We start from the raw sequence: 17,300 nt of genomic DNA, 5'->3' as shown, positions 1-17,300 counted from the left end.
GGTCCGGAGCGCGGCGCCTGGGACCCGCCGTCCCGCCACAGCTGAGGCCCGATTTAGCCCGCGAGGGGGCGGCCCCGTGGGGCGGGGCGGGGCGGGGCGGGGCGGCCCTGCCCTTAAATCGCAGGCCCGGCCCGGGGGGGGGGGGGGGGCGGCCGCCGCCGGCGCCAGGTGAGAGGGGCGCCCGACTTCCGCCCGCCCTCCCTCTCTGACTCTCCGCGCCCGCGCCCGCGCCCGCGCTGTTCTCCGTCTCCGGCCGTCTGCCCGTCGCCGCCCGTCTGTCTTTCCCCCGGGTTCCCCCGACCTCGCCGCCGTCTCTCCCACTGTCCCCGCCTCCCTCCCTCCCGCCCTGCTCTGCCTTTTCCTGGCCCTTTGTGCTGTTTGTCCCAGCGTCTTCCTGTCTCCCCGGCCCTGCGCACCTCTCTGCCCCGTTTGTCTCTCTCCCTCTCACTTCCCCGCTGTCCCTCTATCTCTGTTTCTGTGTCCCTCTGTCCCATCCGCCCCTCTGACCCCTCTCAGCTCCCAGGGGAGCCGCGAGCCGCCGTGTGGCTGAATGAAGCAGGTTCTGTCCTCACCTGTCGCCCTCTGCCTGTCTTTCCTTCCTGACTCCCCTCCGCTCTGGTGGGTGTGAGGAACCCGGCCCCTCCCTCTCAGAGCAAGACGGTGGGGCCAGCCTGGGGACAGGGGACCGGGAGAGCAGCCACGGGTGCCAGCTCAGAGGGCCAGCAGGTGACAGGGACGGGGAGGCCAGGCAGCCCCTCCCAGGCCCGAATGACGCGGGGACACGGACAGCGGCCGCAGCTGCCCCGCTCTGGGCAGGCGGTGCCAGGCCGGGACAGTGGGCCCTGCGCCCACCCGCCCTGTCCAGCGGGCACAGCATGTCCTTGTCACCTGCTATGGGTCCCTTCCTGTGCTTCTGCTGGCTCTGCCTCTGCTCCTGGCTCTGCCCAGAAGGAGGTGGGCATCTATTAAGTTCCGAAAGTGACAGACAATGTCCGAATGCTGCCTCCTGTCCCTCCCACCGTGAGTCCTTTCTCCTCTTGGCTCTGCCTCCTCCCTCCTGGCAATGAAACGGGCCTCCCCTGAGTGCCCGCCTCCGGTCTCCTCTCCGGGAGGGAATGGACAGCCCTGAGCGCCCCCGGGGGCCGAGCACTTCACCCGCGGGGCTCTCCTCGTGCCCCGCCTGTCCCCAGCCCTCAGCACATCCCCTGGGCACCCCGCACGCCAGCAGCTCTGCCTCGCCTGTCTCCCTGACCCACGGCCCCTGCTCCTTTGCGCTCTCAACCAGGGACGGGAATGGGCACTCAGCACCAGCCGTGCGCCAGGCCATCTTCCCGCACTGGCGCCTCCTCACCGGCTGCCATGCCCGCATCCCGATTTCTCCTGTCGGCTCCATCTGCTCTTTCTTGGGGGAAAAAACAAGCAACTGTGAAGCACCTGCTGGATGCAGGCAGCTGATTTCCTCATCCTCTCCCAGTTCCTCCCTCCCTGTTCTGAGTGCTGCATTTATTGAGCGCCTGCTGTGTACACCATGGTCCGCCCCCACTGCCCCTGCCCCGTGCCCTCCTTTGCCAGCCTGTCTCCTGTTTCTCCTCCCTGCACGCCTCAGCCTCCGAGGCCAAATCTTTTCCTTCCGCCCTCTGCCCCGCTCTTCTGACTGGGTGCGTTGACTGTGTCCATCTGTGTCCTGCCCCCCTGTGCACCGGGCCTTGTTTCCTCTTCCCTCTCTGCCCGGCGCTCTCTCCTGGGGAAGAAAGAGGCCAGGGTTGCGCGCCTGCTGTGTGCAGCTGCCTCCCTTCCGGGGGGGAGAGGGGCACTGAGCCCATGCGTCATGCCGGGTGTTACCGGGTACAAGGCGGCCTGCCGTGGACAGTGCGCTCTCTCTCCCTCCCCCATCCTCCGCCTACCTGAGTGCTACGGATTGAACCCAGGGCCTTCACACTGAGCACACTGAGCTCCATCCCAGCCCTCTGCTCGCTTGCTTGCTTGCTTGCTTGCTTTCCTTCCTTCCTTCCTCCCTTCCCTCCTTCTTCTTTTCTTTTCTTTTCTTTCTCTTTCAGAGTAGGAAAGGTTTATTGGAGAACAGGAATAGCTCCTGAGAGACAGGAGGGGTCCCGAGTGGGTTGCCTTTGTTTTTCCTTTTTTTGACTCGGGGTCTCGCTAAGTTGCCCAGGTGGACTCAAACTCTGGATCCTCCTGCCTCAGCCTCCAAGCGTGGGATGGCCAGCATGTAGCACCACGCCCTGTCTCTCCCCTCTTTCTCCTGTCTCGGGGGAGAGGAACTGAATTCCCCGTGTGGCTGCTGTCTGCCTAGCAGTTCCGCCCTGGCCCTCCCCAGGCCGGCTTTCTTCCCGCTGCCCTCCTGTCTCCCCTGTCTCCTCTCTGGGAGAAGACGCCATCTGCCCGCTCTTTCTGAGCACTGCCCTCTCCACCCTGCCCTCAGCCCTCCTCACCCAGCAAGAGGAAGGGCAGCCCCTGCGCCCCGGCCTGTGCCAGGCGATCCCCATGCACTGCTGCCCTCCGTAGCCCTCTCTCCACTTCCTCTCAGCGTGGAACCCCCGTTTTCCAGAGGGAAGGGGCCAGGTGTCCCGGGAACCAAACCCTGGGTGCTGACAGATCTGGGCTCTGGTCTGATTCTGCGGTGGGAAGAAGCTGGGGTGAGGACACCGCCCCTTCCGGTGTTTGGGGGCAGGGGCTGGGAGGCCGACCCGGAAGTGGGGCTGCGGGAGGGCTGGTCCGCGCTCGGCCCCTCTGGCCCGCCGTCCCTGCCCCCCTGTGGCCTCTCCTCCCCTGTTCTGATGCCCTCCTGGGCAGGGCCCTGCCAGCCTCCTCCCCGCTGCTGTTTACCCCTCGGGACACACAGGCCTGCGACCTGCGCTTGGAGCTTCCCGCCAGGTCCTGGACCCGGGGTTCGTGTCGCAGCTCCCTACTCTGGGGACCGGGGGAGGGCGTCACACTGGGGGCCCACGGGGCGGTGACTCGGGCTCTCTTCCCCTCCTGCTTCCCTCTCCCTATCCATCCTCACCTCCTCCTCCACTCTTCCCCCTCTTCCTGCTCCTCTCTACTCCCTGTCTCCTCCTTCTCTCTACTCCCTCACCCTCTACTTCCCGTCCACTTCCCCTCCTTCCACTTCTTCTCATCTTTTATCACCTCCTCCTCCTCCATCTCTCCTCCTCTTTCCTGTCTTCTACCCCTGCCCTCTTCTCCACCGTCCTCTTTTTCTTCTTCATCCTCCTTCGTGTGTGACAGTCTCACCACTGAGTGCGGACCAGCCCTGGACTCACAGCGGTCCCCCTGCCTCGGCCTCCCGAGCCGCTGCACCAGCCCTCTTCCCTCACTCCCCTTCCTCCCCGCTCCTGCTGTTCCCCTGTCTTCCCGCCCTCCTGCTCCTCTCGCTTTCCTCCCTCAGGAACCCACCTTCGCCTTCTTCCCCCTCCCCCTCGCCGCCGGCCTCTTCCCTCCGCTCGCTCTCCTCCCGTTCCTCCTCCCTTCCTCTCCCAGCCTCGACCTCCCTTTTCCTCCTCCCCTCCCGTCATCCCCCGCTTCCTACTCCTCCTCCTGCTGCTTCTCTTCCCTCTTCTTCCCCCTCCCTTTTTCCTGCTCCTATTCCTCTCCTCCCCCTCCTCCCTCTCCCGCCTCCTGCTCTTCCTCCCCTTTCACCCTCCACCTCCCTGTCGCTCTCCGCTCCTGGTCCGCCCTGCCCCGCTGCGCTCTGTCCTCCCGCTCTGTCTCTCTGCGTCGCCCCTCCCCCTCCGTCAGGCCCGTGCCCCCCACCTGCCCCCCAGCCTTGCTCCCCCTCTCAGGCCCTCTCCCTGCCACCGCCCTCCCCCCTCCTCCTCTGCCACTCTCTCTCCTCCCTTGGTCTCCTTTCTCGCCTTCTGCCTGCTCCTCCCTCTGGTCCCGTCACCCTGCCCCTGGCTGTCCTCCCCGCAGCTCTCTTCCTTGCCCACTTGCTCAACTGTCCTTTCTCCCCGTTTCTGTCTTCTGCTCTTTCTGTCCCACTCCCTGCTGTGATTCCTGCGCTCTCCCCTCACCTCACCGCCATCCCTCCCCCTGCTCGGGACCCTGTTTCCCCAGTCTCCGGGAGGCCTCTGTGACACTGTTCTCTCTTTTCTGTCTGTCGGGGATGCTGGACACCGCCTGGAGGAATCGGTCACCTGAGGCCCAAGAAACCACAAGAGGAGCCTCAGAGGTTGGAAGGGACCCGCCCAGGTCACACAGCAGTGAGTGGCAGGCCTGGGACCGGGTGGCCCTGGGCTGGAGTCGAAGCTGGTAGAGGGGCCTTCTGCTCACCCGTCCTGGGTCTCACCCTCTCCTCAAGAAGCAGAGCGTCAGCTCAGAGAGGATGGGCGCACAGTGTTTCCAGAGACCCGCGACCCGGGACAGAGGCCTGGCTGGACAGCCCGAGAGCCAGGAACCAGACTGGGGTGTCCTCTGTCCCCACCTGCTGGAGGTGGGTGGAAGTGCAGCCCTGCTGTATTAGGCATTGAGAATGGTGGGACCAAGAGACTGGGCTGGGGATGTAGCTCCGTGGTGCCACACCTGCCTGGCAAGTGCAAGGTCCTGAGTTTGAGTCCCAGTACCAAAAAAAAAAATCAAAACAAAGAGACCAACCTGGGGGAGGGACAGGGGCTGCTGAGTGGGTGGAGAGGGAGAATTCCCAAAATTCCATACCAATGAACCCTTATATTCCTACTATGCAAACATCCTGCCCAGTGAGCCTATTTGCAGCTTATGCCCCAGCCCCTCCATGTCCCTTCACAACCCTCAGTGGGTGGATTCTCGCCTGCAGCCCATGGAGAGGCAGCTGGGGAAGTGGGTTTGGGCCATGAGAGCCTGTTGCTCCATGGACTGGGCCAAGTCAAGCAGGCCCCTTTGTGACAGCACCCCCATCACACCTTGCTCGATGGGGGCAGGTCCAAGCTACAGTGCTGGGCCAGCAGCTAGAAGCCCTGGATGAGCCTAGCTCCTTGTCCAGGGGTCTCCCTGAGGGTCGGAAACCTATGCAGTTGTTTTCTGAAGCCACTGTGAGGGGCAGCAGCTTAAACCACTCTAAGGCTGGCTTCTCATATCCTTGGACTACACCACACAACCACCTGCTAGGGACACCTGGATCCAGGATGACCTCAGAGGAGGTGGAGCTTCCTTGGTGCTGAGAGCACAGAAAGGTGTCTGAGGGGTGTGGCAGGAAGCACGGAGCTCTTCACATCCTAAGCCCTGCCTGAAGCCTCAAGGCTGGGAGAGCCCAGGAGATCTCAAGAGGGCGGAGCTGCACAGGACAGTGGGAGCCCTGGGAGAAGAGGGCAGGCGCCTGGGCCTGAAGCCAGCCTGGTGGCACCTAATGGGTTCACTCATTAGGGCCTCAAGAGCAGGACTCAGGGGCTGGGATTTTGTGTTGGGGACCATGGGGGGGCTGCAGTGAGTTTGGCTCTGGTGTTGAACATCTGGAAGGACCACCAGTGGGAACCCCAAGACGGGGATGTCGGGGGGGGGGCGGTGGGCTGAGGGTGCAGGAGGGAGGAGACAGAGAAGGGATGAGGCCAGGGGCCCTGGAGGGGCAGGCAGAGGTGGCAGCACGCCAGGCAACGATCCCGCCGTAACTGTCGACCTTACTCACTGTCCCTGAGGCACGGGGCACTGCTGGACCAGTGGGGCTGTGGGGCTGAAGCTCAGAGGGTCTGAGCTGGAACCCAGGCTTGGGAATCTTGGGTAAGCAAGGCTGCTTGGAATCTGGTGTGGTGGGCAGTGGCTGAGATATGGAGCAGCCACAAGGCAGTCTGTGTGTCTGTCACACACACACTAGCTTCCAAGTTCCACCTAGCCCTGTTATGGCTTGTATCCAGATGTCCCCCCCAAAGCCTCATGGGCTCATAGGTGGCGCTTTCCAGAGCTGGCTGGATCTAGGATGTGTGCCACTGGAATTAAGGGTGTGTGGTAGTCAGTAAGTCCACTGATTGGCTTAGCATAGTTCTGGGTGTGGATGGCACCACCCAAAAGGCAGGTAGCACAAACGGGATAAAAGGGAAAGGAAGGTTTGCTTGCTCCTCACTGCCTGCCTACCGTGCCATGGACTGTTTCTCCTCTGTGATGCCCCTGTGCCCTACCACCCTGCCCCAAAGCCAGCTGTTGACTGAAATGTCTGTGAACTGTGAGCTAAAATAAACTTTCCTCCTTCACCTTTGGGTGTTGGGTATTTTGTCCCAGATACAAGAAAAGTAACTAAGACAGGCCCATTTGTGTGGACAAAATCACGCAGGGACATGGGGACTGGTGCAGTGCTGCTCTGGACACCAGAGACCACCAACGGGGCCAAGGACATAAGCACTGAGCCACCAAAGTCACAGAAGGGCCGGAAACCTCAGTAACCCTGCTGAGGAAAGTGGGGAGGAAAAACACACTTCTGCAGAATGACTCACCTGAGCATGTATGTGTCCAGAACAATGATCAGGCGACAGAAAATGCAGGCAGCCTCCAGGAGGAAACTGGACAGGGGCCTGGGGATAGCAGACAGCTTCTAGCTGTGGCTCCTACTCTATCTATGTCCCCCAACCTGGCCAGAGAAATCACACCATGAATGAGCTCTCCCGGGATAGTTAAGACCAGGAGGGACGTTAAATAAGGACAGAGCCGATGCTGGCTAGGACACACTGCAGGGCAAGTGCTGGCTAGGAAGCACCGGAGCCAGGGCTCAGTCCACCAGACCAAAACAAGACAGCCCCACACACCAGCAAGCCAGGCAGAGGGCTGAGAAGCCTCAGCAGTTCTTGTGGGATAACCCAGGCCAAGGGAGAGGTGTGGGAAGAAAGCAGGGTCATAAATCTGGACCCACCCCAGGCAACTTAGCTACGCAGTGAGACCCTACTCAAAATAAATGAGAATATAGGGGCCCTCGCTGCTGTCAAGTAACATGGCTACTAGAGTTGCCGTCTTCCTCAAAATGCTTGGGCCCAGGAGCCGGTGCTGGTCATGTCCTTCGCTACTGGCAGCCTCGCTATAATTCTGCCCCGACTCAGCCCCTACACCAAATACTCCATCATGGTCAACAAGGCCACGCCCTACAACTACCCAGTGCCCATCTGAGATGATGGGAACATGCCCAATGGGCCCAGCCACCCCCCAGGACCCCCAGGGCCCCAGCTTGGAGTGGCTAAAGAAACTGTGAGCACTTCTTGCCATGGGCAGGGAGGCGGCCTCCTCCCCTGGCCCCGAATAAAAGTGTGAACACCAAAAAAAAAATTAAAAAAAAAAAATGAGAATATAAAAACAGCTGAGGTGCAAAGGCCTTGGGTTCCATCCCCAGTGCTCTCCCCCCAAGGAAAAAGCACAGGCTTGGGCCGGGGATTTAGCTCAGTGGTTTCACCACCTGCTGCACAAGCGCAAGGACCCGAGTTCGATCCCCAGTACCAAAAAAAAAAAAAAGGCACAGGCTGCCAAAAAGAGTCCTCCGAGGGCCCTGCTGTCGGAAACGCAGGGACACCACTTTCTACCCTGGACCAGCCCAGACCCCGAGTCTGAGATGCCTGCTGGCGAGGCGACAGGAGGGGAACTGGGGCAGGGCAGGTGGCTGAGGGGTGACGGGGACTAGGGTTCTGGGCAGCAGCACCTTCCCGCCCGGGGCCGGCGCCTGTCCGCCCGCCACCGTGCTGGCGAATGAGCCTCACTGTGCACCCGCACGGAGTGCGCTGCCCGTGCCTGGCAACCGTTCTCCCCACCACAGGGATCCCCTCGCCACGTGTCCTGGGCATGTCACCCCAACGCCACCAGAGCCGGACAGCCTCATTCGCTGTAGCAGTTTATAGCCCCAGAAAGCAGCATGTGGGCTCAGAGTCAGGCGCTGGGCAGTTTAATCAACTGACCCCCAACACAGCAATGCTGATGCCAATGCCAGCCACGGCTGCTGTCTCATGCTCCTGAATAACATATAAGCGAACAGTAGAGTCCAATACAGCCTGAACGCTATCAGAAGCTGGAAGTTTTCAAAGTGTGTGTGCTGCAATATTGTGTGAATATTCTTAAATAGACGAGGAAGACCACGGTCGGGCCACAGTTCTCTCCTGGTACCATGCGTGGTGGCTGTCTTGGAACAGAGGGTGCAGAAGGGCGTCTGTTTACATCACCTGGCCCCGACTCCACCAGCTGCTGGCTTCAGGCCGGGGGGTGCAGGTGTTTCCCCTGCTGTGGGCAGACCAGGGCCGGGCACAGGCTGAGGAGCAGTGCTTCGAGAGGAAGCCTGGGCAGTGATGGCCAGCCAGTCCTGGCCACCATGTCCTCAATGGGGAGGCCAGGAGGGGGCAACCTCAAGGGAAGCTGGTCGGAGGCCGGGGGCCCAGTCCAGTATCCAGGGAGGGTGTCAGGGCCAGGGAAGGCAGGGGAGCAGGTCTGGGCAAAGGCATGGAGGCTGGAGAAGCTGGCATGTTCCCAGAGGCAGGGCTGGGGTGGGCAGCAGGGGCACAGCGGCAGGAGGGGCTGCAACTCCAGCCTGAGGCAAAGGGAGCCCAGGGACTGAGGTGGGGCCGTGGGGATGGGGAACAGCGGGAACACCCCAACGCCACCGGACCCTGTCAACAGGAAGGGAGGCAGGGGAAGACCATGGGCTTCCAGGAGGGGCGTCCTCCTACCCTCTCAGGGGGGATGTGGGGGCTCTGGGTAGAAGGGAATCCCCGGGGGACAAGAGGACAGCCCAGTCACCGGCCACCACCCCCGCCCCCGCCCTGGCCCCCGGCATCCGGAGCTCCCGACATCATGAGGAACAGCACCACGGGAATGATGTACATCCACTGCAGGCGATGGGCGGAGGACAGACACACGGACACAGAGACAGAGGGGGGTGAGTGCACTGCTCTGCCTGGAAGGGGCCCGGCACCAGGGGGCTCGTGGGGGCCCGGGTTCCCTACATCGCTACAGGCGGGTGGGGCATGGGCAGGGAGGCGGGAAGGGTTCTCCGTCCTCACTCAGGCCTCCTGCGGCGGCGGCGCGGGCCCCGGGGCAGCGGGACGCAGCACTGTGAGCAACACGGCCCCCCCCAGGATGAGGCGCCACTGAGGAGGGAGGGCGTGGGTCAGCGGGGCCCCAGAGCACGTGGCAGGGCCTCTCCGGGCCTCCTTCCCTGGGCCTCTGCTGGTGGGCCGTCAGGACACAAGCAGCTGCCCTGGGCTTCCCAGGCCGCCAGCACCCTCAGCCCGCGGGCAGCCCGGCCTTGCTGACCCTCTGTAGCCCTCTTGTCCTGCCTCCTGGAGCCCAGCTCGGGTGAGGCCACCGGCCCATCTCTGTCCCTGCCTGGTCTCCCCCTCCATGCTGTGCCCACAAATCCCTGTGCCCTGTACCCCCCAGCTCCGGTCCTCGGCCCAGGCACCGGATGGGCACAGGGATGGACGTGCAAGGGCGTGTGGACAGGGGAGGAGGCTGGGTGGGGCTGTGAGGAAGCGGAGAGGCCAGGGCCCCCACTCACATATTTGGCGAAAAAGGACTTCTGCTCCTGGGGGTTCTTGGCCTTCTGGGCCTGCTCCATCTCCAAGCGCTCGATGAAGGCTGCTGTCTCAGGGCTGGGTGAGGAAAGGCGGGAGGCTGCAGTCTGCGGCCTACGACCCGAGGCAGCCCCCAGATGATGGAGGCGCCCGTGCCCAGCACCCCCTCTGCACCCACCCCGGGGCGGTGCCCGGCGGCTGCAGCTGCACCGAGGTATTGAACAGCTCCAGGTCCACGTCTTCCACCTCGTGGCCCCGGCAGCCCCCGGGGTCCGTCACCACGGACACCCCCACCACATTGCCGGCCACGTCTACGTGCAGGGTCAGCTGGTCGGAGAGATGCGACTCCACCAGGGAGCACTAGGGGGTGGAGGGAGGCACAGTCAGGGTCCCCTGGAACTTTCAAAGCTCTCTCTTGGCTCCCTGCCTCCCCCCAGAAAGCATGCACCCCAGGCTGAGCCCCCAGAGCCACCCACCTAGGGCCAGCCCAGGTCTGGGGCCTCCTGCCCTCCATGCAGCCAGGGATGGCTGGGAACTCGGGACTGAGGCAGGTGAAGAACGAGGGCAGGGGGTGGTCCCCATCACTGACTCACCGCAGGCACAAAGGAAGAGACATAGCCGCCAGCCTCTGAGCTGTCGAGGGCCCCGGGCCGTCTGGGGACCCGCACCCGGTACAGGCCATTCAGGGCTGCCACGTCCTGCAGGGTTTGCAGGGAGGGAACCGTGAAAGGGACAGCGTCATCGGGCCTCTGTCAGGAAGGCGCTTCCCGGGACTCCCCACTCCACACCCCACACACGCTGGCCTGGCTGGCTGAGTCCACCCAGGGCTCTGCCCACTGGGCCACCCAGCTAAAAGGCGAGGCCAGAGAATTGGGGCCACCAGGCCTGCACCTGCTCCACACCCAGACTCCTGAGCTCCACGAGCAATCAGTTCTCTTTGGGGCAGCTAGGACAGAATCATGAGGGCGCCGTGCAGCAAGGCTGCTCCGGGCACACTTTGCCCTGACCTCTTCCCCAGGGAGGATCCACGGGTCCACAGAAGCGGGCGGGACTGGACTGTGCCAGCTTGGGTGGTGGGCGGCAGAGCCAGGCCGGGAAGGACCAGAGCTGAGGAGCCCAGGAAGTGTGACGGGGGAGCCTCTTGTCTAACTACGGCCATCCTGAGCGTCTTTCTCCTCACATCAAACTCAGCCTAAATGACCCTCAGAAGCCCCAGCTGAGTCTGAAAGTTGAGAGGAGCTGAGGAGGGAAACCCGAGGAGGAGAGATGTGCTGCGGCCCGGCACAGGGACAGCCTGGGTGAGGCCCTGAGGCAGGCACACTATGTCCCAGCACCAAGGCGAACCAAGCACTGTGCACTTGGGGTGGCCAAGGGGGTCAGAGGGTGAGACAGGGCAGCAGGAGGTGCTGGGATCCCACCCAGCCCTGCAGGGAAACTGCTGGCTGCCCCCCAAACCCAGCCCAGCCCTGGGGCTCCACCTCACCCGAAGCCGGCCCCGCTCCTCCTCACTGAGCTGCCGCTGAGACGGGGACAAGGTGCCATCCTGCTGGTTCCACAGCAGCGAGCCCCGCTTCCGGAAGTGGGCAGCGTCATCTGCAGAGCCGGAACCCAGGGACCACCCTGTCATACCCTACAATCCTGGCAGGGCCGGGAGACCCGGCTTCAAACCTCGACCTGCCCCCTGCTAGAGGGCCCAGGTGGCTTCTTCATCTGGAGGCCCCGGTTTCTCATGTGCTCCACGAGGACACCCCCATCATGCCCTGCCCTCCCACTTCCCAAGGCAGCAAAGCTGACACATTAACCCTAAAGCCCCCAAGGCCCGCCCCTACCCCACTGGGTGGCCAGGGACAGTCACATAACCACGGTGAGCCTCAGTTTCCTCTGGCTGACCAGGGTCTGACGAGGGACCCCAGCCTCACTCACTATACCAAGCAGGGCCTTTGCTCCACTACTGGGGCCCCGCAGGGTTGACAGCACCTGTCATCGCTATATCAGTCGGGCTTGGGATCTGGTTCCAGCTCTGCCACTCACTGACCAAGAGACCTATCTCCTCTTCTGGAAAATGGGGCTTACACCTACAAACCTGCATGACTGTCCTGAGGTAATACACAAAAACCCGCAGAGTACTAGCGCAGGCCACATGGCAGTGGTCAGAAGTCTGCTCTGCAATCACCACTTCCATGCTGTCTGAGGCTGCCCTTTGTCCCGCAGGTTTGGGGCATTTAAAGGCAAGGTTGCTCTTTGCCTGTGTCTCCTTCCCCTCCCTGGGCAAGGCTGTTAGTAAATCAATGTCAGGCCCCCACCTGTATCACTGTGCAGCAGGTGTGTCGGGACTCACCGATCTCAAAGGAGTGCTCCAGCAGCAACCCCACGGTGCCACAGCTCTCCCCTTCACGGCCTTCTGCCCCAACCTGCAGGACAGACATGTGAGGACCACGGAGCTCTGGAAGGACAGGACCCACACTCCCCAGGACAGAGGGACTGGCTCAAGCCAATCAATCACGTTTACCCCCATTTCATTTGGACCGCCCATCATGAATATTCATGATTTGGTCTCCCATTATCTAGAAAGCAAAATCCTACAAAATGCTTTTTGAGTTACTCTCCCTTCCAAGACAACTACCCTTAGGTCGCTTTCACTCTTCACATCATAAATATTCGTGAGTTGAAGAGTACCCTCCTTCTCCTGGGCCTCCTCAGCATACTAATATGCTAATACCCAAAAGTCCTCATTTTCACCTTAACACTCTCAATAGCCAAGAGGCCGTTTGAGTTCTGTTCCTGTCAAGTACATTCAAGATTCTACGCTTTCCTTTTTCTTTGCCTTTACATTTCTCCTACCTCTGCATCTTCCACTGCTCACCCCCAGACACCTGCGCGACCCGGTTCTCTCACGTTTATTCAGAACACAGAACTCCTCTCCAATCCCTCCAGCGCCCCCGACGCCTCTCTTCAGTTTAACCGCGAGGGCGTCAGATCTCCCAGGACTCCGTCCGGCCCCGCGCTCTCATGAATATTCACACGGAGACCGTACTTGCCCCCGCCGGCGTCGCCCCTTCCCCATCGCACCCAACCTCCAGGCGCCAGGTTCCACCGAGCCCCGCTCCTCTTTCCACTCCGACTCGCGCCCAGCCAAGCCTCTCCTGCACCCGCGATTCCATGGTTCCTTCATCTCCCCCTACCCTCTCCATACAGACTAAGCTCGGTGCCTTAATCCACCTATAAAGCCATGACTTCTCTCGCCTCGCCCTCTAGGCGGAGCTAACGAGCACTCACCCCCCGTGCAGCGGCCCCAGCCCGGCAGCCGCTGCCCCTGGCCCGACTGGGCGCTGCTGCCACTATCAGCAAGAGGAGTAGCAAGCGGGATGCGCTCGCGCCGGACGCTGCCATTACCATGTCGACTCACCACCTATAAGCCTACGCCGCGGAGCACGCTGGGAGCAACTGAAGGGCATCCTCGCTCGTACGCGTGCGCTGACTCCTGCGCCTGCGCACTGGTGCGGGTCTCAGGCGCTTGATGTTGGCGGGAGGCTGCCTATGCATCCCCCCGGGCCCGTCCCTCCGGTGACGTCACCACCACAGCGTCCTCTGTGATGTCACCAAACCTGGCCCGCCTCGTTATGCCTTCACTCTCCCCATAGTTGCAGCCCTTTTTTTCTCCCGCGGCTCCTCCCTCCGTGCCCACCAAGGGGCAGGGCGTTGCGAGAACGGGTGTTACGGGCCTAAATTGACCCTCGGTGCAGTGGGTGAGGTGGGATCAAATGGCAGGTGAGAGACGAAGCCAGGCCAGAAAGGGTTGCATTTGGTGTGGGAACCAGGGAGGGTACCAAGGAGGGTGTGGGGCCAGCGAGGGAGAGGGCTGATAATCTTTGCCCCGCCCTTTGCCGCCCCGGCCCAACCTGCTGGGAGACCCGGGCCCCGCCTGCCGGGATGAGTCCCGAGCTTCGTCCCTCTAGGACGCCTCCCGGTTCCAGCCTGTGCCCCGGAAGGTCCCGGGTGGCTCCAGCGCCACCTCCTGAGCGGCGAGTTCGACCAGCTGCGGGACTTCCCCATCTTTGAGAGCAATTTCGTGCAGGTGTGGAGCCCCCGGACCTCAGCCCCAGAGTCTGGGCCCGACTTTCACCCTCTCCCTGCCCTGGACGTCCCCCCCCCAACCCCGTAACCCATTTGGAGGTGCTGACTTCCGTTTCCTAGTGATATCTGAGCCACGTATCTCCAGCCTGTTAGCTTGTATATGCAACCTGGCCTCTGAGATCTGTGCAGGTTTCCCTGACTTTACACCGACGTGATTCCTTTTTTCTCCTTTTTTTTGGTACCGGGGATGGAACTCGGGTCCTTGCGCTTGCGCTTGCGCGGCAGGCGGCAAAACCACTGAGCTAAATCCCCAGCCCGCTGACTTGATTTTTTTCCTTTAATAGCACCGTAGCTGGCCCCCAACCTGATTCTTAACTCTCCTTGTTCATGACTTTTTGGGGGGTTTGTGGGAGTTCTTTTGGTACCGGGGATCAAACTTGGGTCCTTGCACTTTCATGACAAGTGGCGTAACCACTGAGCTAAATCCCTGGCCCTGTTCATGACTTTTTTACCCTACAAGATTCCTGACCTCCTATCCCTGTCCAGTTCCACCCCCCCAACTGTCTTGCCTCTGACCTCTGACCTCTGGCCCCAGGTGACCCGGTTTGGAGAAGTCGCCAATAAGGTCACCATGGGGGTGGCAGCCTCCAGTCCAGCCCTGGAACTCCCAGATCTGTTGCTGCTGGCTGGCCCTACCAAGGAGGACGGATGTCTGCAGCTTCACGGGTGACTCTCCTCTGCAAGACCTCCTCCCTTAGCTCTGGCACCCAAACAGCCCTCAGCAGCGCCTCACACATGGCCACCCAGGGCCGGGAGCGCCAGCTCTCTCTGGGTTGCTGTCCACCCAGGAATATGAGAACAAGACAGTCCATGGGGGCCAGGAATCAGGGCCTGGATGACGTGAGGGGAGGGCTGTCCTCAGTGCCACCTGCAGGGGTGGGGACAGTGACTTTGCAGTCAGTGCCTGCCGCCTGCCTGGCACCCTATGGAGCACGCCCATCATCTCATCTCTCATCCCACAGTTTTGTATCGTGGGCTCTGTTGCCCTGTCCTCCAGAGAGAAACTGAGGCTCAGAGAGGGGAGCCAGGCACCCAGGTTCCCCAGCGGACTGGGTGGGCTGTGTTTAGAGCCACGAGCTCCTTGTGAGCGAAAGTTTCCCATAATCATGTTTTCTCCCTGGGAAAGTGGTACAGAGACACGGGAAAGGAAACTGCAGCACATAGCTGATGTGGCCCAGACACACTTCGTCCCATCCCGGGCCCCTGCCCCAACTCCAGTTGCAAGCACAGGAACATTTACAGCTTTCGGCGGTGACACAGATGTGTTCTGCCAGGAGCCTGCACTTTTCTGACTGAATCTCACAGTCAATGACAGCGAGGGAGAGAGGAGGAGAAGGAAGGGAAGGAAGTGAGGAGAAAAATGGCGGGATGAACTGAGGTTCACAGCCTTTATTCCTCTTCTTGCCTTGTTGAGGAATCTCATTAGGCAACTTTCCAACACCAATAAGATGCACTGAAATATTTTGACGTTTTAAAAACTGTTCAGTACTGGTGTGTCCCCCTAGTGGCTCTCATCCCTCCCTGCACCATCACTGCAGGTGGGAGAATGCTGACTAGGTGCTGAGGGCTGACCTTGGCCTCTCCTGCACCTCTGTTCAGCACCCGAAGTAGACACCAAAGTAGAACCAGGCCTCAAGACGCATGCGCAGCCCCACCTTGTCCTGTACCCCATGATCCACCCTGTGCAAAGCGGGACCGTGAGGACGATGCACCCAGGCATCACCCCTGCTTTTGGACAGCGGTGGGAACACATTACACACCTCCTTTCCGCTGTGTCTCGTCCAGATCAGCCAGTGCCACTTCCCATGGGCGGCATGGCCACCAGGCTGCAGGACATTCACCCTCAACAGGCCCTCGTCACCTGTGGTGGGGACATCCTCCAAGTCTGCCATTAGCTAGGCTCCCTCTCTGTGACTCAATTTCCTCCTCTGGAAAATGCGGACAAATGGTGGCTGCTACTCTTCCCTTTAGGGGACAAAATCAGGTTGCCCACTGGGGGGACACTGAGGTGTCCAGGGACTTGGGGTCCCAGCCAGCCTGGCAGAGCCCTCTGTGTGTATCCGGCCGGGCTCGGTGTCAGGTCTGCCGGGTCATTCCCAGAGGCCGCCTACCTGGGCCAGAACAGTCACTCAGCCACCCCTGCTGAGGACAAGGCCACAGGACTTGGGTTCCGGGGCCAGCTGCGCAGCCTGGGGCAAGTTGCCCACTCTCTCTTGACTGTTTTCTCCGCTGTCTTCTTGGACCCAGCTGGGGGCCTGAGCGATTCGTTTATTCAAATGTGTGACAAGCATCCGCTGAGCCCCTGGCACTAGGGAAACAGCCCTGACAGAGCCCAAACCCTGGCGCTGGCGAGCTCCCGTCTGGGAAGGCAGACGGGGTAATTTGTCAATCGGCTTGAATCTGTGAGGTGCAGAAGGCAGGGAAGGGCCGTGCGGCCCACAAAAACGGGCCGGGAAAATAGCTCAGCGCTTCAATAAGCAGGCCAGGGTCGAGACCTGAGAAGGCACCAGCGGAGAAAGATGAAAGGAGGCTGCGTTGCCTCTGAGCGAGGGCCCAGCACGGGGAGCCCAGCTAAGTGTTCGCTGGCGGCCCCGTGAGGAACAGACCGCAGGGCTGCCCCGCGGAAAATCAAGGGGGTCGCGCCCAGGGGTGGCGGTGGAGTTAGAAGTTAGGGGGCAGGGCTGATCGTTGGAAGGTGAGGATAGACTTAAGTTCAAGAGGCGATGAAAGCGGAAAAGGCGGAGGACAGGGTGGCGAGGTGGGGACCCCCGACCTGAGGCTGCCCCTCCCGCCGGCCAGGCTTTTCCCCCTGCAGTTCGTCCAGCTCTTTGTCCACAAGGAAAGCCGCCAGCAGCTCAAGGTCAAGTTCTGCACCGGCCGCACCTTCTACCTGCAGCTGCGGGGCCCGGCCGAGACCCGGGACCTCGAGTTCAGCCAGTGGGTGCGGCTGCTGTACCGCCTGCGCTTCTACTCGGGCCAGGGGGCCGTGCCCTTCACGCAGCAGGAGTGGGGCGGCAGCAGGAGTGGGGGTACGAGGAGGAGACAGACGGGGACCAGGAGGAGCGGGAGAGGGGCTGGCGGGACCAGGTGAGGGGAGGGGTGAGCGGGGCAGGGGTGTGCTGGGGGGGCGGCCGCTGTGGAAGATGGGGGGCTTCTTCCCCCGGAGGCCCCAGGCCCGCCTTTGGGCAGCTCCAGGCCGGCTCCTCACTGTGAGTCCCCCTCAGCAGGCTCCGAGACACTCTCTCCCACCCAGCTTCAAGTCCGGGAAGCCAGGCTCAATCCACAGACCTCGGAACTCTGGGGACTCTGATTCTGCTGGGACCAGAGCTTGAAGCACCGACCCAGGCCACGCAGATGGATTATTAGAACTAATAAAGATCGCTGCCAGAGAACAGCAGCCAGCGCACAGGCACTTCCTCCAGCAGCACCCCATCCACTGAGGCTGCCCTGGGGCCTCCAGTCGGCCGTGTCTAGGTCCCCACGCTCCCCGGTGACCCAGCACCCCTCATTCCCAGTGTCCCCAAAGTGCGAAGTCTTCCCGGTCCGGCCCGTGGTGCATCTTTAGCTCACTGTCAACTTTGGTCACCACCAGCCTGCCCCCTCTCCCCCACTTTGGCAGCAGGACCTGGGGTTCCCCCTTTGAAGCTGTGCAGTTGTCATGACAACGTGGCTGCCCCACTAAAGTCGCTGTTCCAAGATGGTGGC

At 61.7% G+C, this 17,300-nt stretch overlaps 2 protein-coding genes and 1 pseudogene across 7 annotated transcripts; 2 read left to right on the top strand and 1 right to left on the bottom strand.

Moving 5' to 3' along the window:
• Positions 1 to 6,768: 6,768 nt before the first annotated feature.
• Positions 6,769 to 7,297, top strand: LOC110346060 (NADH dehydrogenase [ubiquinone] 1 alpha subcomplex subunit 3 pseudogene; annotated as a pseudogene).
• Positions 7,298 to 7,824: 527 nt separating this feature from the next.
• Positions 7,825 to 12,929, bottom strand: Emc10 (ER membrane protein complex subunit 10). Of its 3 annotated transcripts, XM_013066389.3 has the most exons (8): positions 12,738 to 12,929; positions 11,800 to 11,872; positions 10,945 to 11,054; positions 10,055 to 10,159; positions 9,640 to 9,821; positions 9,446 to 9,539; positions 8,949 to 9,035; positions 7,825 to 8,774 (listed from the first exon to the last, which is right to left on the bottom strand). In XM_013066389.3, exons 1-7 carry the CDS (start codon positions 12,855 to 12,857, stop codon positions 8,949 to 8,951), a joined length of 771 nt encoding a protein of 256 aa, XP_012921843.2. In that variant the 5' UTR covers positions 12,858 to 12,929; the 3' UTR covers positions 7,825 to 8,774. The 3 variants fall into 3 exon arrangements, with proteins under 3 accessions (XP_012921843.2, XP_004866873.3, XP_004866872.2); XM_004866816.4 differs by lacking the exon at positions 8,949 to 9,035; XM_004866815.4 differs by lacking the exon at positions 8,949 to 9,035 and having other exon boundaries at positions 12,855 to 12,902.
• A 130-nt stretch (positions 12,930 to 13,059) lies between these two features.
• Garin5a (golgi associated RAB2 interactor 5A) lies at positions 13,060 to 16,989 on the top strand. 4 transcript variants are annotated; one of them, XM_004866821.4, is made up of 5 exons: positions 13,060 to 13,229; positions 13,418 to 13,536; positions 14,131 to 14,261; positions 16,395 to 16,624; positions 16,823 to 16,989. In XM_004866821.4, the coding sequence occupies exons 1-5, from the start codon at positions 13,223 to 13,225 to the stop codon at positions 16,903 to 16,905; spliced, it is 570 nt and encodes a 189-aa protein (XP_004866878.1). In that variant the 5' UTR covers positions 13,060 to 13,222; the 3' UTR covers positions 16,906 to 16,989. The 4 variants fall into 4 exon arrangements, with proteins under 4 accessions (XP_004866878.1, XP_004866877.1, XP_004866876.1 ...); XM_004866820.4 differs by having other exon boundaries at positions 16,820 to 16,989; XM_004866819.4 differs by having other exon boundaries at positions 16,395 to 16,682.
• The last annotated feature ends 311 nt before the right edge of the window (positions 16,990 to 17,300 follow it).

This window comes from Heterocephalus glaber, unplaced genomic scaffold, assembly GCF_053883595.1.
Source record: "Heterocephalus glaber isolate CG9 unplaced genomic scaffold, H.glaber_assembly_v1.0 deba00001744, whole genome shotgun sequence".
NCBI classification, from domain to species: Eukaryota; Metazoa; Chordata; class Mammalia; order Rodentia; family Bathyergidae; genus Heterocephalus; species Heterocephalus glaber.
Note: the sequence above shows the minus strand (reverse complement) of the source record. Positions and strands in the feature narration are given on the sequence as shown.